The 14,141-nt window shown below is 44.5% G+C and overlaps 1 protein-coding gene across 1 annotated transcript; it reads right to left on the bottom strand.

Moving 5' to 3' along the window:
• Positions 1-1,604: 1,604 nt before the first annotated feature.
• Positions 1,605-12,067, bottom strand: ism1 (isthmin 1). The gene is made up of 6 exons (XM_026308540.1): positions 11,160-12,067; positions 5,835-6,053; positions 4,749-5,010; positions 3,120-3,263; positions 2,931-3,020; positions 1,605-2,603 (listed from the first exon to the last, which is right to left on the bottom strand). The coding sequence occupies exons 1-6, from the start codon at positions 11,295-11,297 to the stop codon at positions 2,086-2,088; spliced, it is 1,371 nt and encodes a 456-aa protein (XP_026164325.1). The 5' UTR covers positions 11,298-12,067; the 3' UTR covers positions 1,605-2,085.
• Between the last annotated feature and the right edge of the window lie 2,074 nt (positions 12,068-14,141).

Raw genomic sequence — 14,141 nt, 5'->3', positions numbered from 1 at the left:
TGCTCTCTCATATCTTTAAACACCAGGTGCACACAAATACTGTGCACAGGATTCAAAGAATCAAGTGTAAATTGTGCTAGTATTTGTAGGGGAGGGAAGAAGAAATGAGAGATGAAAAATGAGGAGGGTGTACAAGTAATTGCCTGCTCTCCAGACACGTGGAGCCTGTCTGGAGAAGAGATACAGGGGAGTGAGAGAGAGGAGGGGGCTGAGGTATGTCATCAATTTGAGCTCGACCCTAATGTTTCAAAATAAAGACGCACACCTCACTTTGATCTTCATGGCCTGTTCAGCAGGCGGTCTGCTGAGATAACGTTCCACGCCGGTTACTGTAATCTTAGCCTTGAACCACGCTTTCACTGAAGACTTAAAAAGAGCACTTTACCCTCCATGGGTCTGAATAGTTCAGGGAGTGAAGCATATCTACATTTTCAGAGTGTATCTGAGTGATTTACAGTGAGTTGTTTGAGGGTAGGTTGGCTGATAAAAGAATGTGTTTGGAATAAATGGACCGAAAGACGTGTGGAGGAATTTTGTATGAATACTGAAACAGCCAGGCGGTTGTGAATAACGCCTTGGGGGTGTGGAACGTGCTGGGGCCTGCTGCGTTATAAAGACAAGCCCTGCGCCCGGCCAGCTGTGCCGTACACAAGCCTGCAGGAATGAGGGAAGCATGAATGGCTTCCTCTGTGTGACAATGACTGCAGCACTCAGAGGAGACAGAATGGTCAATGCTGCCTGTCTTGCAATGGACAGCATTCACACACTGTGTGTGTGTGCATCTGTCTGTGTGTGAGTGAGAGTGTGTGTACACTGAGAAATTACTCAGGAATGTGAGGATACATGCCAAAGACAAAGAATTTGAGTCGCGTTCAAGGCGCTCACCCTCTGAAGAAATATTACAATCCCATCAAAAGACCTGGCCTGAGAGCCACACTAGATGGAACTAATGAAAGTCTTGTGCACTGGCTTAAGCCTTTTGGAGAAGGTTAATTGATGAGATGAAATGTATTTTTTTTTCCCCCTACAGATGACTTTTGACAGCAGGAGAGAAATCTAATAGCAGCTGATGAAACGTTACTTGAAATTGTGGTAATTTACACCTTTGAGAGATACTTCAAATGGAAATCATACACGAAAAGATAATTCTTCTTGCAACACATCCATTGGCTTTTTAACAAATTTATTTATAGACTTATATCTCAAAATCTTTTTTTCCGTACAGTTGAATTCACACATTCTTTGCGCTCTATTATGGTTTAACCCTAACTTGAGACAGGGATATGCACATTGATGGCGAAGTTTGGAGTTATCTCAAGTTAGCATCCAGCCATATGTGAATCAGAAGCCACAGTCGTAGACGCCCAGACACAGCTACGACTTAATAAATACTTTACAAAAATAATGCAGGCTTTTTACAACGGAGATCTGCCTCAGAGACAAGGGGTTGTAAATGAATGGTAAAAATAAGCAATCTGCATGCTAAATAAACATACTCACAAGCTTACATAGAAACCTGGATATTGTGATTGACAAAATGGGTTAAGTTTCATAGTCTGTCCTGAGTCCCCCCCCCCCCCCCCCCCAACACATTCCTAAAAGATCTCATTATTCTCTTACCACAGGCCTCTCAGGCACCAAACACAAACAAACTATGGAGAAAGGACTTGGATGCAATCTGAATGGACAGTCCTAGAATAATCACTTTCCCTTTTAAGTATATAAAGTCAATTCTCCCTTTAGTGACCAAATTTGACAGTTATAATTGGAAACACAATCACTGGCAAAATTTCAGAGGCATATTTTAATATATATATATATAAAAAAGTACAAAAACAAAGCAACATTTTGTGCTTGGTTTTGGTGAAGTCAAGAGAAGTTCATTGTGATCGAGTGAGGGTTCTGTCTCTGTTGGATTTTCTATTCCTCTTGGTTCAAAAGAGTAAGTCTTGTTCCTCAGAGCCTCAAAGTTCATGTGTTATTTGACCTAAAACAGAAACAAATAATTTCAGCACCATTTTTCAGGTTCAGCTGAATATTTAAGCAGTGGGGCTTTTTTTTTTCTTCCTTTCACTCTACATGGGGCTAGAATTCCCTTGCTTCTTCAAACTGTTTGTAGTAGTCCTCATCCTGAGGGTTGTCGGGGCATTTCTGCCCATTGTTTGGTGGCCTGGCCTGGTTGTAGCGGCTCCAGTCTCCTTTGCAGATGATCCATGGCAGGATGTCCACCTTATAGTGCAGGTCTGCTGAGAACTCTGTGCTGATGAGGTTGGGCGTGCCGGCCCCTTTGCCGCGAGTGATGAGCTTCATATTGTCATCGTAACAGCAGTGCTGTGCGGCCAGCGTGGTGGACTCCAGTGTCAGCATGGAGCGGATGCAGTAACGGGCCGTGGGCTTGTAGATCTCCAGCTTCTCTTTTGGCCCACTGGCGTCTTTCCATCGGAAGTCTCGGCGAGTGGGAGCATCGTGTACGTCTGCTGTGCTGTACGCCACCTCAGTCGGATAAGAGCAAGGGCAGCTGGGAAGGTCATTTGACACCTTGATCATGTACTTCTTCAAGAAGTCGCTCTTGCAGTTCATCCATCGCTCACAGCTGTCTGTGTCTGGAAAACATGAGGACACTGTTAATGCTGCATCTTCACTTTCACTGTCCACCATTAGAAGGTCAGATCAGAAGTGAGAGAGGGTGGATGTTTAATACAAAGATGTGTTGATTAAGAACAGAAAAAGAGACTGGGTAGTGGCATACTGTGCTCTTCCTGCCCTGCTTACACGTTTTCATCTCTGCACAGTAATGGAGAGCAGCCCGTGCATGAGGAATGCTAAGTGTGTGCAGGAACACTGCTGCCAGATGGATGAATTGCCTTTGATAATGCAAAAACATCTGGATGAGGGATACTCTGCAGTACGACGAGAAGGCAGAATCTTACCAACACCAAAAAGCTCTGTGGCATTGAACTCATCTGTTCCAGCTAACAGGCTCACTTCAGTAGCTGCTGTCTTGAAGGCATCTTCAATACCTGTAGAAGGATGAATTAACAGTGAAACTACTAATATCCATTAAAAGGCTTTACTGGTGTGGGATTTGTTTGTTCTATGGTCCAAAATCAAGACTTTACCTGGGCAGTTGGGCATATCACAAGTTCTGGACTCTGTGGCTGTACAGGCATAACCGCATGACCTGGTTCTCTTCTGGTTGCCATTTCCACACGTGACACTGCATGCTGACCAGTTACTCCAGTCACCCTCTCCATCCATATAGTCTGGAACAGAGAGAAAGATGCTCAGCTCTGGTGCAGGCCACATGCTGAACTTACTCAGGCTTGTTAGCCTGCCTTACTAACATAAACAGGGGGGAGCGAAGGAGCTCAAAGTTCTTGTTGATGTTGCTCCTCAAAACAGATACTACAGAAGCCTTTCTACTGGTACACACACACACACACACACACACACACACACACACACACGCATTTACACTGTTGTACAAACTGTTGAATCAAGTCCAAGGCAAAGGGCACAGCATGTGTCCCACAAAGTGACAGGAGATCCAGTAAGCAATCTACAAATAAAAATGTTCTGCACTGCCTGACTGTTCCTGGCACAGGGGCAAGTGCTGAATCTGTAATTCAACAGTTTGAAAATGGGAAGTGAAATAGCAAGAAATCCTCTTTAACTGCAATTATTGCATACACGGCAACAGTTCCACTAGAGTCTAAGATCACCTCACCCAACCACCAACACAGAAACACACACAACCTGAAAGCAGTATTAGATGAGAAGAATTAACATGGGAATGTTGGGATGGAGGTATTTGTGGCCAGAGTCCAGTCCTTCCTATACACCCCCAGCTGCCTTATTCCCCACCCCCCTTATGATCATTGTGTAAGAATACACGTCAGAATTTAGAAACCATGGAAATAATCTGCCCTCAACCCACAGATGAGACAACACAATGTACTATTGGTGGCCTGTGATGGATGACCCTTACTGCCTGTCCACAATTACGATTATTAGGTTTCAAACCAGAGCAGTAATGAAGTTAAAATATTTCCTAGTCAATTAGTGTGGTATGAAATAAAGGACGTATGAGAGCTGACCACAGCGATAAGCCAGAAACTTTAACTTTTGGTTTGACAAAAAAAAATTTTTTTGAAAATTGTTGTCCTGGCCTCTTTAGCACAAGTGGATGAAATGACGTTTTCCACAGCACAAGCATTCCTGTTCGACCATCCTGGTTTGGGCATGCTACAACACGGGTCCAACGCATGTTGTCTGACAGTGAGTGTAAATTCTTCCACGGCAGATTTATCTGCTGGGTTACTTTTGGAGAGTGTTGTGAGAATGGTGTGGCAGCCTAACGACGCTTCTGGCCCCATTCCTTCTGCTGAACTTTGATGTCGCGAGGCGTTTAAACTGTGTCACGTAGCAAGCTCCACACCACAGAGGAATCCATCTCATAAAAGAGTGTTAAAGGCTTCAATCAGGGGCTCCCAAAGGCTCGCCTGGGATGACTGCACTTATTATGGTGACAGCTTAAATCAGCAAATCTGCAAATTACAGATTCCACATCAGACTACGGCCATCTGTGGAAACGCTGAAGACCAGTGCTCAAATAAGAGCCTATGGAGCCTGCTAAATATTCTGCACTGTGCGTTGTGTGCTTATTTCCTCACAAACACGCATACACACACACACACACACACACACACACACACACACACGCACGCGCGCCCTCCTGTCATTCTTACCATATTCAGTTTGAGCTTTGCTTCGTCCCCCGTTGCCCCTTCTCCTGTCCCAGTCTGTCGACGGCCTGAGGAAGTTGCTGTCCTCACTGTTGCTCCCATAGGAGTGCTCATGCTCCTCTGTTTGATGAGTGGTGGACGAGGCTGAAGAAGTGTGAGGCCACCAGTTTCTCCAGTTAGGTGAAGCCCAGTTGGGTTTGCTTTCCTTTCGCAGGCCTTTCTCTGGCTCATGGCCCTCCAGCCCATCCACCACTTCAATGGTCACCTGTGGGTGTCAGTTTAAAGTTCATGTTCAATGCAGGGACATGAAAGAAGATACTTGTATAGCGTTTCTGGACAGAATGGGTCAAATGGGTGCTGTGAGGTGACACTTTCTGATACCCTTACACATAGTATTACCCCCTCCCCCTTTCTGTCCTAACACATGTGCCTCCCAGATGAAGGGGGACCACCACCCCTGCCCCACCAACCACCCTCCCACCTCTTTGGACTCTCTCCACCTAAACAGAAAGTTCAAAGGGCTACTCAGCCTCCTCCAGACCATGAAAGCCAGATGAATCCCAGGATCAAAGACACCCCCCTTCTCTTCCTCCCCTTCGCCCACAGCCTCACGCCTTTGCTCAATCGGTTGCTCCGCTCTCTTCCCACATCTTGAGATGTTAATACACTTTGTTCATGCTTGGATTTAGCAGTGATGCTCTCAGAAATGGAAAGACCCCTTCGCTGGATTAGACAGGAGAATAATTCAAACATGGCAGCGGTTACTTGGCCATCTGCGCCACCAAGGAACTTACGGGCAAGGCCCTGCCACACATTTACATAAGCTACTGTGTGCTCATGGGATTTTAGTGAAGTATTGCTGATTAGTATAGCTGTCATTATGATGGACCTGAGACCTCAGCATCTATCTGAAGCTTCACTTCACTGTCAGCCAGGAAGTGTGAAAGGAGACAGGGGGAAAGGGAGGAGGAAGGGGAAGAAAAAGGGTGTAGTGGTGTGCACCAAACTGTTCTCCCCCTTCCTGTTTGCTCTTCCTGTGCTATGTGCTTGAGTAGCCATGTCTGAAAGTCCCAAAACACACATGATCACCTGTATGTTGGGATTCTGTCCATTGATGTCGGCTTTGGAGAGGTCGGGGAAATTGTGCAGATCTAGGAGGAAAGCTCCAGGGCCGTCTCTGTGGACGTTGCTGCCTTGTGCCCAGGGGAGAGTGGCAGGCCGGTGGGCCAGCCTATGCTCTGGGCCAGACTTCCGGCCTTCGGGAGCCAACTGGGCAGAGGAGCTGCTTTTTGCATTTATATTGTTCTGCTGTGGAGAGAAAGAAACATAATATTACTTCATTGTTAGCTTGTGCCTTCACTGTTGAATGTTCATGAAAAATATTTTCTCCAGTTTAGTGTGAATGTAAGAGTGAGGCATCTACAGAGTCCACCCACTCAACTACACTTGATTGATCTCCCATGTTGACAGAGGTTCACGTGGTCGTGACCTCTGTCATAAATCCTGCAGACAGTGGACACTGACTTCTTGGAGCCCAGGAAGAAGATGCCAGTGTGAAACACTGGGACAAACGCCGCACTAAGCTTCTCCTAGAGCTGCATTTAGAGCCAGTGTCACAGTCAGACTGTATATTTTACCATTTTTAACTCAACGATACATTGTGGACATATATAGCTTATTCTGGTGCGGGCTGGGAGGAAACAGCTATGTAAGACTGATGGTTTTCCTGCACTGGGGTTACACAGAGAAACCTAAGCAAACATTGCAAAATAATTACATCTGTCTTGTTGTAGACAGAAAAACATTTGGTCTCCTGACAGGCAGGGTTGTAAATTCGTCCCAAAAGGACAGTTGAGGCATATGTCCCCTGTCAGGTATGCACAGAAGGAACAATTACTCCTCAATTGGACAGGCAGCCATAAGTAGTCAGCAATCATCCATCCTAGGGTGGCAGAAAATAAGATCAAAGGAGGCCATCAATCAGGTTCCTTGTTTTCTTTTTTCATGTCCCATTTCGTCCTTCCTAGTGTTTATGTGGCCAGGCTGAGGCCTGAGAATGTGGCAGCGGTGCTGTAACGTTGCGGTGGCCAGTCGCAGGCAAAGTGTCAGCTCAGCCACATTTGCGGTGGGAACAAAAGCCCCCAGTGGGGCTGTTTGTGTCCAGCCAAGGTGCACTCTGGGACAATATAGGCACGGTAAATTGAGCTGCACATCACAGGAGGAAGGATTGTAAATGCACATGTACCTTCGATTTAACCACAGAGGGGACAGTTCAACAGATGGAGTTAATATCATAATGTGATGCATTATGAAGAGTTAAAAAAAAACAACTTTTTTAATGTGAGCTACTGCCATAATTACAATGATTATACAATTACCCATAATTATGAGGAATAAGCATAGATGGTTCTGTGTTTTGTCTGTGACCAGCCGATAAGCTGATGATAAGCTGATGAGTTTTTATGAGAATTTATGAACAAAATCATAAAATTTGGGGAAAAATTCTTCCGATTCCGGTTACATCCGCAAATGTCTTTTCCACCACTGACTGAGAGCTCAGAGCAGAGCAAAGGTCATTTCAACAGCATATTTTGTGCATCAGCTATCAAGCCTTTACGCGAACATCACTGGCACCTCTTTGGTTCTGTCACAAGTACTTGGGCACTGAGATGACCACATGATACTCCTTCCCTTTCGAGTTCCCAGCCTTCAGAAGTCACTCACAGTGGTTATACCCGAGCTCCGCTGAGGCCAAACAGATGTGATTGATCTCCTCTTCCTGGATTATATTTTTAAGGATTATATCAGCATTTAACTGCAGACCACACAGGTTGGACTCCAGTCCTCTTTTATGATACTGATACTACAAACACCCGCCAGAAAACACCCGAAACTCTCACACATTTCACAGCCACTAAACAAAAGACCGTGAGGTGATTTCATCAACAACACCTGTCATTTAAGGAAATTATCCAAAGATGCTTAGGTACTGATTAGAAAACAAAAATGACTGTTATTGAGTTATGGCTTACTACTTTCTCTGTGAGTCGCTCTATTAAAAGAAAGCAGATGCCACCGCTTATGTCTTAGAATACACAAAACATTAGCTCATTAAACACAAGCCACAGAACTTGCAAGCAGATTAATCCACCATTATCCAGTCTAATCCAGCCTGGATCTTCTGTTGTGTATTATTATGGATTACGCCCAGCAGGCAGATTGTAATTCTGTTTTATTTCAAATCCAACTTCAAAGTATTTTGATTAACCTGAGGGTAACATTTGTGATGTTTCACTCAGTGAAGGAACTGACTTTGTCTGTTTATGAGCAAATATTAGCAGTTTATATACTATTGAACATTTTCTGATGTGCTGTGCTGACAGCAGGACCGTTTGACATCTGTGGCCACATTTCTTGAAGCCATGTGGGATCTGTAAAAGCTACAGTTTACAAACCTGCTCCATGATCAGCCAAGGTAATGTCTGACAATATCCATGAAAAGACAATGCAACCACTGGTTATACCTTAGTAAAGTGCCATATTTTGTTTTCCACCTTTATTTGTTTGGCAGGTGCACCAGGCAAACTTCAGTTCCCCAGTGTGGCTACATTTAGCTGAGTTATTCATTTACTTTTCCCAAACAATATTGAATTCAACCCTATGACGCCGTGATAACAAGCTGTTTTCGCTCATTTACAAACCAGCATCATCCACCAAGGACCTGAGAAATAACACGCTTTTGAGAGAAATTGAATTTAATATTTCATTTAAACAAATATTTAGACCGCAGACTCAGACTGTAGCGCTGACATTGTTTATCGTCTCACTTTGTTCAGTGCCAACAGGACAGATGCTGATGTTGTCTCTGCAGTAAATAGACCAATATCTTGCCAAAACATAGAAAACTATCAGACTTATACAGTCGTGTTGATTGAAGCCTTGAGCTGAATTGTAAATAGGAAAACAGTGAGATAGTATTGCTGACAGCAGTCCATCATTTGGTTGGCAACAAGGAAATGTAAGCTGTTTTTTTTTTTTTTCACCCAAGCACTGACATTTTGTTAAATCTACATTTCCATCATGGAGCTTAGAACAAACCAAGTTTTATGTGTCATAATTCCCAATATTTATTTTTTATCAGGATTTCAGCAGAGTAGTTGTCAGAAGAGATTAAAATAACGGAAAGAATGCTCAACATGGGAATTAGTCATCAAATAGGAATGGCTGTTGTGTATCACTTGTGTAACTTCCATCAATCCTTGATAATGTCGATATAAACACCTCTCCGTCTCTTCCAAATAACTCTCACTGGAGCTTTTTAAGACGGCTTAATGAGAAAAACATGGTGTTTTCTGATTTTTCTCTAATATGGCCCAGACTGTAACAGTGCACAGGAGTAAGTCATTTAAATGGTAAAAAATCAGCAGTGTTCTGCTTTGATGACAGGCTGCTTTACAGCAATCACTCATCTGAGATCTTCCTCAACAAGGAGCATGCTTTAATTTGGAGATCAAAAGTGACACACAATTCCCCAGTTCATCTGGGGCCTCCCAGGATGTCACCCCCCCCACCCTCCAAAGAACACTTGCACACACAAGCCCCCCCACCCACCACTCCGTTCTCCCTCCTCACAGTATCTCCTCTTCTTTTCCCGCTTTCCCCTTTTTCACTTTGTGAAGGCTGCTTAAAGGGGCATGACTCCATTTTCAATTGGGAGCAACTCAGGGGTCCTTCCCCTGGGGAGGCTGGCAGGAAATGAAGGCAGTGCACATTGTGCCAGATGCTTTTCAACACTGCACTTATGTAGGTGGAAGAGAAAACTATCCTCACCCTGTCACACGCCTCGCACTGGGTGTACAAATGTATTTATTTACAGGAGGCTTACTACTGAGGAGCTGTGCACCAAGACTTCTTCAAATTAAAATAAGCTCATAAGCAGAAAACCATGATTAATCATTTAGCACGTTAGCAGTTGTACGCTCTTCACTGACAAATACTGCTTATTAACATACAAGTTCACACAGTGGATACACCTGTTTGGGTCAGCGATGAATAATGTGCCCTGGACCAAAGTGTTTCCTGCTGCAGGTGCATGGAACCACACATCCTGTCATTTGTGTTTTAGTGAATGGCATTTTAAATATGACACCTTTGGATGACAATACACCCCACCCCCCTCCCCGGGCCGTGACAAGCCTGGCTGAGAGATGACATCACCGTCTTCAGTGGCGGGTCAGTGAAGCGTAGACACATACACGGTTCACAGTTGGAGCATTCATGAGCAAAAAAAAAAAAAAAAAAAACATTCAGCACTTGCCTCAACATGGGGCATGGAGTGGCAATGCTGTGCTCTTTTCATCCCAAGCCAGAATCTCTGTGTAAATGAAAACCTTTAACAAAATCAGTGTTGTGTTTGGAAGAGGTGGCGTTTGTTTAGTATTTTTTACTGTGATTCCTCAGGAGAAACTCCCTCCTGGTCTTCATCCTGCTCCTCCGATCCTGCATTTGGCCGAGTGACAAATATTCAATAAATTCCAGGAATATTTTCTCAGCTTTGCGTGGCCTAATATCCAGCTAAACATAGGCTTGCTGTTGCATATATGCAGGGCAGTCTACTGTGTTGGCAGTGATGCTAGAGATAAGAGAAATTACCCTCGCCATCTGCGGTTGAAATAAAAATTCTTTCCATTCATTTACCCCAAAACCCTAATAAGCAAAACCCACAATTCCATTGGGCATAAATAGCCATTTATCACTGGGTTGTAAAGACAAGTATTTCATTATCAGGCTAAATATACATCAAAAAGCAGCTGAACGCTGCTTAACACTCTCTAAAAAAGCCTGTTGATCCCAGACCCGTCTTAACTCACAGGTCAAGACAGTGGCCAGTTAAACCATTAAAAGTGTAACTGAAAGAGGTTTTATGCCCATATGAGCAAATGGCAGGGCCCAAATAAAACAAGCTTCTCCAAACACAACCCTGGGGGATGTGTGTTGCTAAGGAGACCTTTACCTCTGACCCTCTGCCTCATCAACTGATCCCCTGGATGACAGTGATGAGCCCATGATGACAGAGAAGTGCCTGCAGCTAGCGTTTAACCCTCAACAATAGGGAGGCGTGTCTGCTGCCGGGGACTGATCTCTGACCCTGCCTCATCTTCCGTCCCGCTGCGGCCCCGCCGCCATTCCCGGGGGGACACCCTGGGGAGACCACATCCGTGCGTGTGTCAACAAAGACTCACAGAGTTCCGTGGCAGTCGAGGCTTTATGTTACCTGTGCCATTTGCTCATATGACCGTTTTATCAAACCCATCTGTGACCACATGAGACCCCTCAGTTAGCAGCTTTTCAAACTTGCCCAGAGACATCTGCCTTGTAGGAGGCAGCTCAGTGCTAAAGGGTTTCCTAACTCACCTCTGTAAGCGCTGTATCTTGATCCAGACTCAGAGACACATTTGCTTGGGGCAAGGGGCTGCTCCGCAGCACGGTGATGTGCAGAGTAAGGAGAAGGAGTCCCAGGAGCAGCAGCAGTTCCGCCGCCAGTCGCACCATCCTTTTGACGCGGCCGCTCTTGGGAGCCTGCTGTGTGGCCGGAGCTCCGACTCCGCCTCCTCCCGGTGCAGAGACTCCAATCTCCGGATCCGCCGGGGACGAGGAGCCGCAACACCACTTCGGAGCCACGTCGGGAATAAGAATTGCAAAAAATGACTGGAAAAGGATTGGAAGGGGGGGCAGTCGAATAATTTGGAGGAAGAGCTGTGGATTAATTTGGATTCAGTGAGTTATGTCTGTGAGCTTTGGGTTTGTATTGTATGGAGATTTGTAGCCTTTTCCTAATTGTTCATACAACTGGATGCACAAAAGACCTGAGTTAATGCGCCGATGTGCCAGTTAGTACAGTGTCCTGCAGGACTTGATCCAGCGCGCAGCTTCAACACTGTCCGCTCTTGTTGCGCCCTCGTCCAATCTCCAAGCTTGGAAAAACTTTGTGTCCAGTCGTCCCGTGTTGTCCCCTCCACATTCTCAGCCTCACACTTCACTTTTCTCTCAGTTCCACTTCTGCTGCTCTACGCATCTCTTACTAAGCCCTTACTCCGCACAACCAACACGTTATTCGACGAGACCACCTTTTGGAGACAAAGTACAGGTGGTGAAAAAAATCTTCCCAGTCAAGACGTCACGATGTAGTTCTGTTTCAAAAACAGTCTTCATCCATTATGCTGCAGACTGTGAACACACCATAGATTAAGACGCAGGCTGGTGCGCGTCTCTATCGGGTCCTGCTGGAGGAAACAAGTCAAACCAAATCAACTGCTGTTCGCTAAAACACACACGCTGTTCTTGTGGGCTCCTGAGGTGGTTTTATACTATACGCCCCTGTGTATGCGCCCTCCCCCCTGGTTAACTCTTTCGTGCCTCTCAAACAGTCCCCCCGAAACACTAAATATCTTTGTGGAAGTTCAACTGAGAATTACCCAAGTACATCATCTTGTGCTTCTCATTGCAGCTGAAATACATCATCATTTTTAGTGACAGGATAAAAAAATGATATGATTCTTAAAACAAAAAAAAAAGTTAGAAAAAATATGACATTTTATTTAAAAATCCAATTTAAGGGCATATGTGTACACAGAGGAACTCATTGCTGTACATTTTATTGCTGAAAATAAAATAAAAAACACTATAAAGGCGCAGTAAAGATTCCCTGAAAACAACCCCAAGTATGAATAAGCTTGGTGGTCCCTGGAGGCGCACTGGGCGCAGTGGCTCGTCGTAGCGCAGAGGACACCCGGAGGCGCTGTACAGGAGGTCTGCCTCTCCTGCTGACATGTGCGCAGCAGCTTTGTCTCAAGCTGAGATTAAAACGCTGCCACGGGAGATTCTTCAACACTTCACCAATAAGAGAGACAAATGGTGCGTAATGTGATTGGCTCTCCTGAGAGTTTTTATTGTCCGCTTCAAACGGCAGATTACTGTGTCAAATGATGCACCAAGCAGGGGATGCTGCTACTGCTGCGTCAGCAGGGTCTCAAGTGGAACAGTATCGTTACTGATCATGACTAACAAGACTTTATTACCCACAGTGCTGAGGGCACATTTTAATCCACAGCATAAACACATATTGGGTGTTTGGTTGGGCGCAGGCAGAATCATTGATTGTGTGGCCAAACGGCGCATAACAACAAGTAAGAAACCAGACTGAGAGTTCATAAGATGGGGGAGCTATTTACGCAAACCTCCACTGAAAAACAGATGGGTACGTGCATCCATCTGCACAAAAACTGCTTAAATCTGCAAGGCTCAACTTTGCCAAAGAACATATGTCTATTAAACATTGGCAGCACTTTCTTCAGTCAGATGAAACCAAAATGAAGTACTTTGGATCAGCATGTTTGTTGTGGACTGTCAGGATGACCACATAGTGTTGATGTGAGAAATGGAGGTGGGAGTGTGCTGATATGGGGCTGCAGGAGCGCAACAGGTGTAGGGGAGACGACATTTATAGATGGCACTTGCGAATGTAAGTTTGTACACACAAATACTAAATGAAAAGGTGAGTTGATACAGAAGAGCCATGTGGCAATGATCCAAAGAAGGAAAACAATGTTCCTTGACTTTACTGCAGTAAAACACCTTTCAGTGTAGTTTAAAGCAAACTAAAGCCCTCCAGCAAAGAGTAGCTGAAATGAATCATCTGTGAAGAATCTCTCTACAGATTTGTGCAAGACCAGTATCACCCACACCCAGGAAGATTGAATCTGTCACAAGAGTAAAGTCAGGCAAACAAAATATGAAAAAGCATCTCACTAATGAAGAGTGTAGTGACTTTTGTGGCCCTCTCATTACAGTTTATTTCATTTATTGTACTCACTTTTCTTGGGCTTCTTGATTGTCCCGAATTTGTTGTGTTTATCTGCATTTGATGTAATTTTTCCATTAACCCATATTTTTTTTCACATCAACCAGTCTGTGATTTGAAAGTGTTGGACACAAGTCAAATGAAATCCACAGTGTTAATCATTAACAGTGATTTACATATGCTTATTTTTACAGCAGTGGATGTTGTAAGCGACATCTTTCACTGTGAAATGAGCTTCCAGGATATTTCCTAGAAGTAATTCTGAGACATTTTGCACACTCAGCCCTGACCCCTGAGTTTACTTCAGCTTAGATGTAACTCACCTTTGTCAACAAGATGCTCGTGTGTGACAGAAAGCACTAACATGGTCTCAGTGGAAGCTTATCTTCTCTTCTAAATATAGCCAGAGACTGGCAGGAGATAGTGATGGGCAGGATAGAGCAATTCAACACTTTTGATGAATAATGTTACCCCATATCTTATGTTTCATTCAACCATTTACTTTACATTTACAGCTGTATCTGTAGATCATCTCA

Source organism: Mastacembelus armatus, chromosome 15, assembly GCF_900324485.2.
Source record: "Mastacembelus armatus chromosome 15, fMasArm1.2, whole genome shotgun sequence".
Lineage (NCBI taxonomy): Eukaryota > Metazoa > Chordata > Actinopteri > Synbranchiformes > Mastacembelidae > Mastacembelus > Mastacembelus armatus.
This window is presented reverse-complemented; position numbering and strand designations above follow the sequence as displayed.

Bases quoted from the DNA above. Each gene is read 5' to 3' on its own strand.
- ism1 (XM_026308540.1), bottom strand. From the start codon at position 11,297: ATGGTGCGACTGGCGGCGGAACTGCTGCTGCTCCTGGGACTCCTTCTC. The intron at 6,054-11,159 runs GTGAGTTAGGAA...TTCTCTCCACAG, and splicing joins AAGATACAGCGCTTACAGAG to CAGAACAATATAAATGCAAA. The intron at 2,604-2,930 runs GTAAGATTCTGC...CATGTTTTCCAG, and splicing joins CACAGAGCTTTTTGGTGTTG to ACACAGACAGCTGTGAGCGA.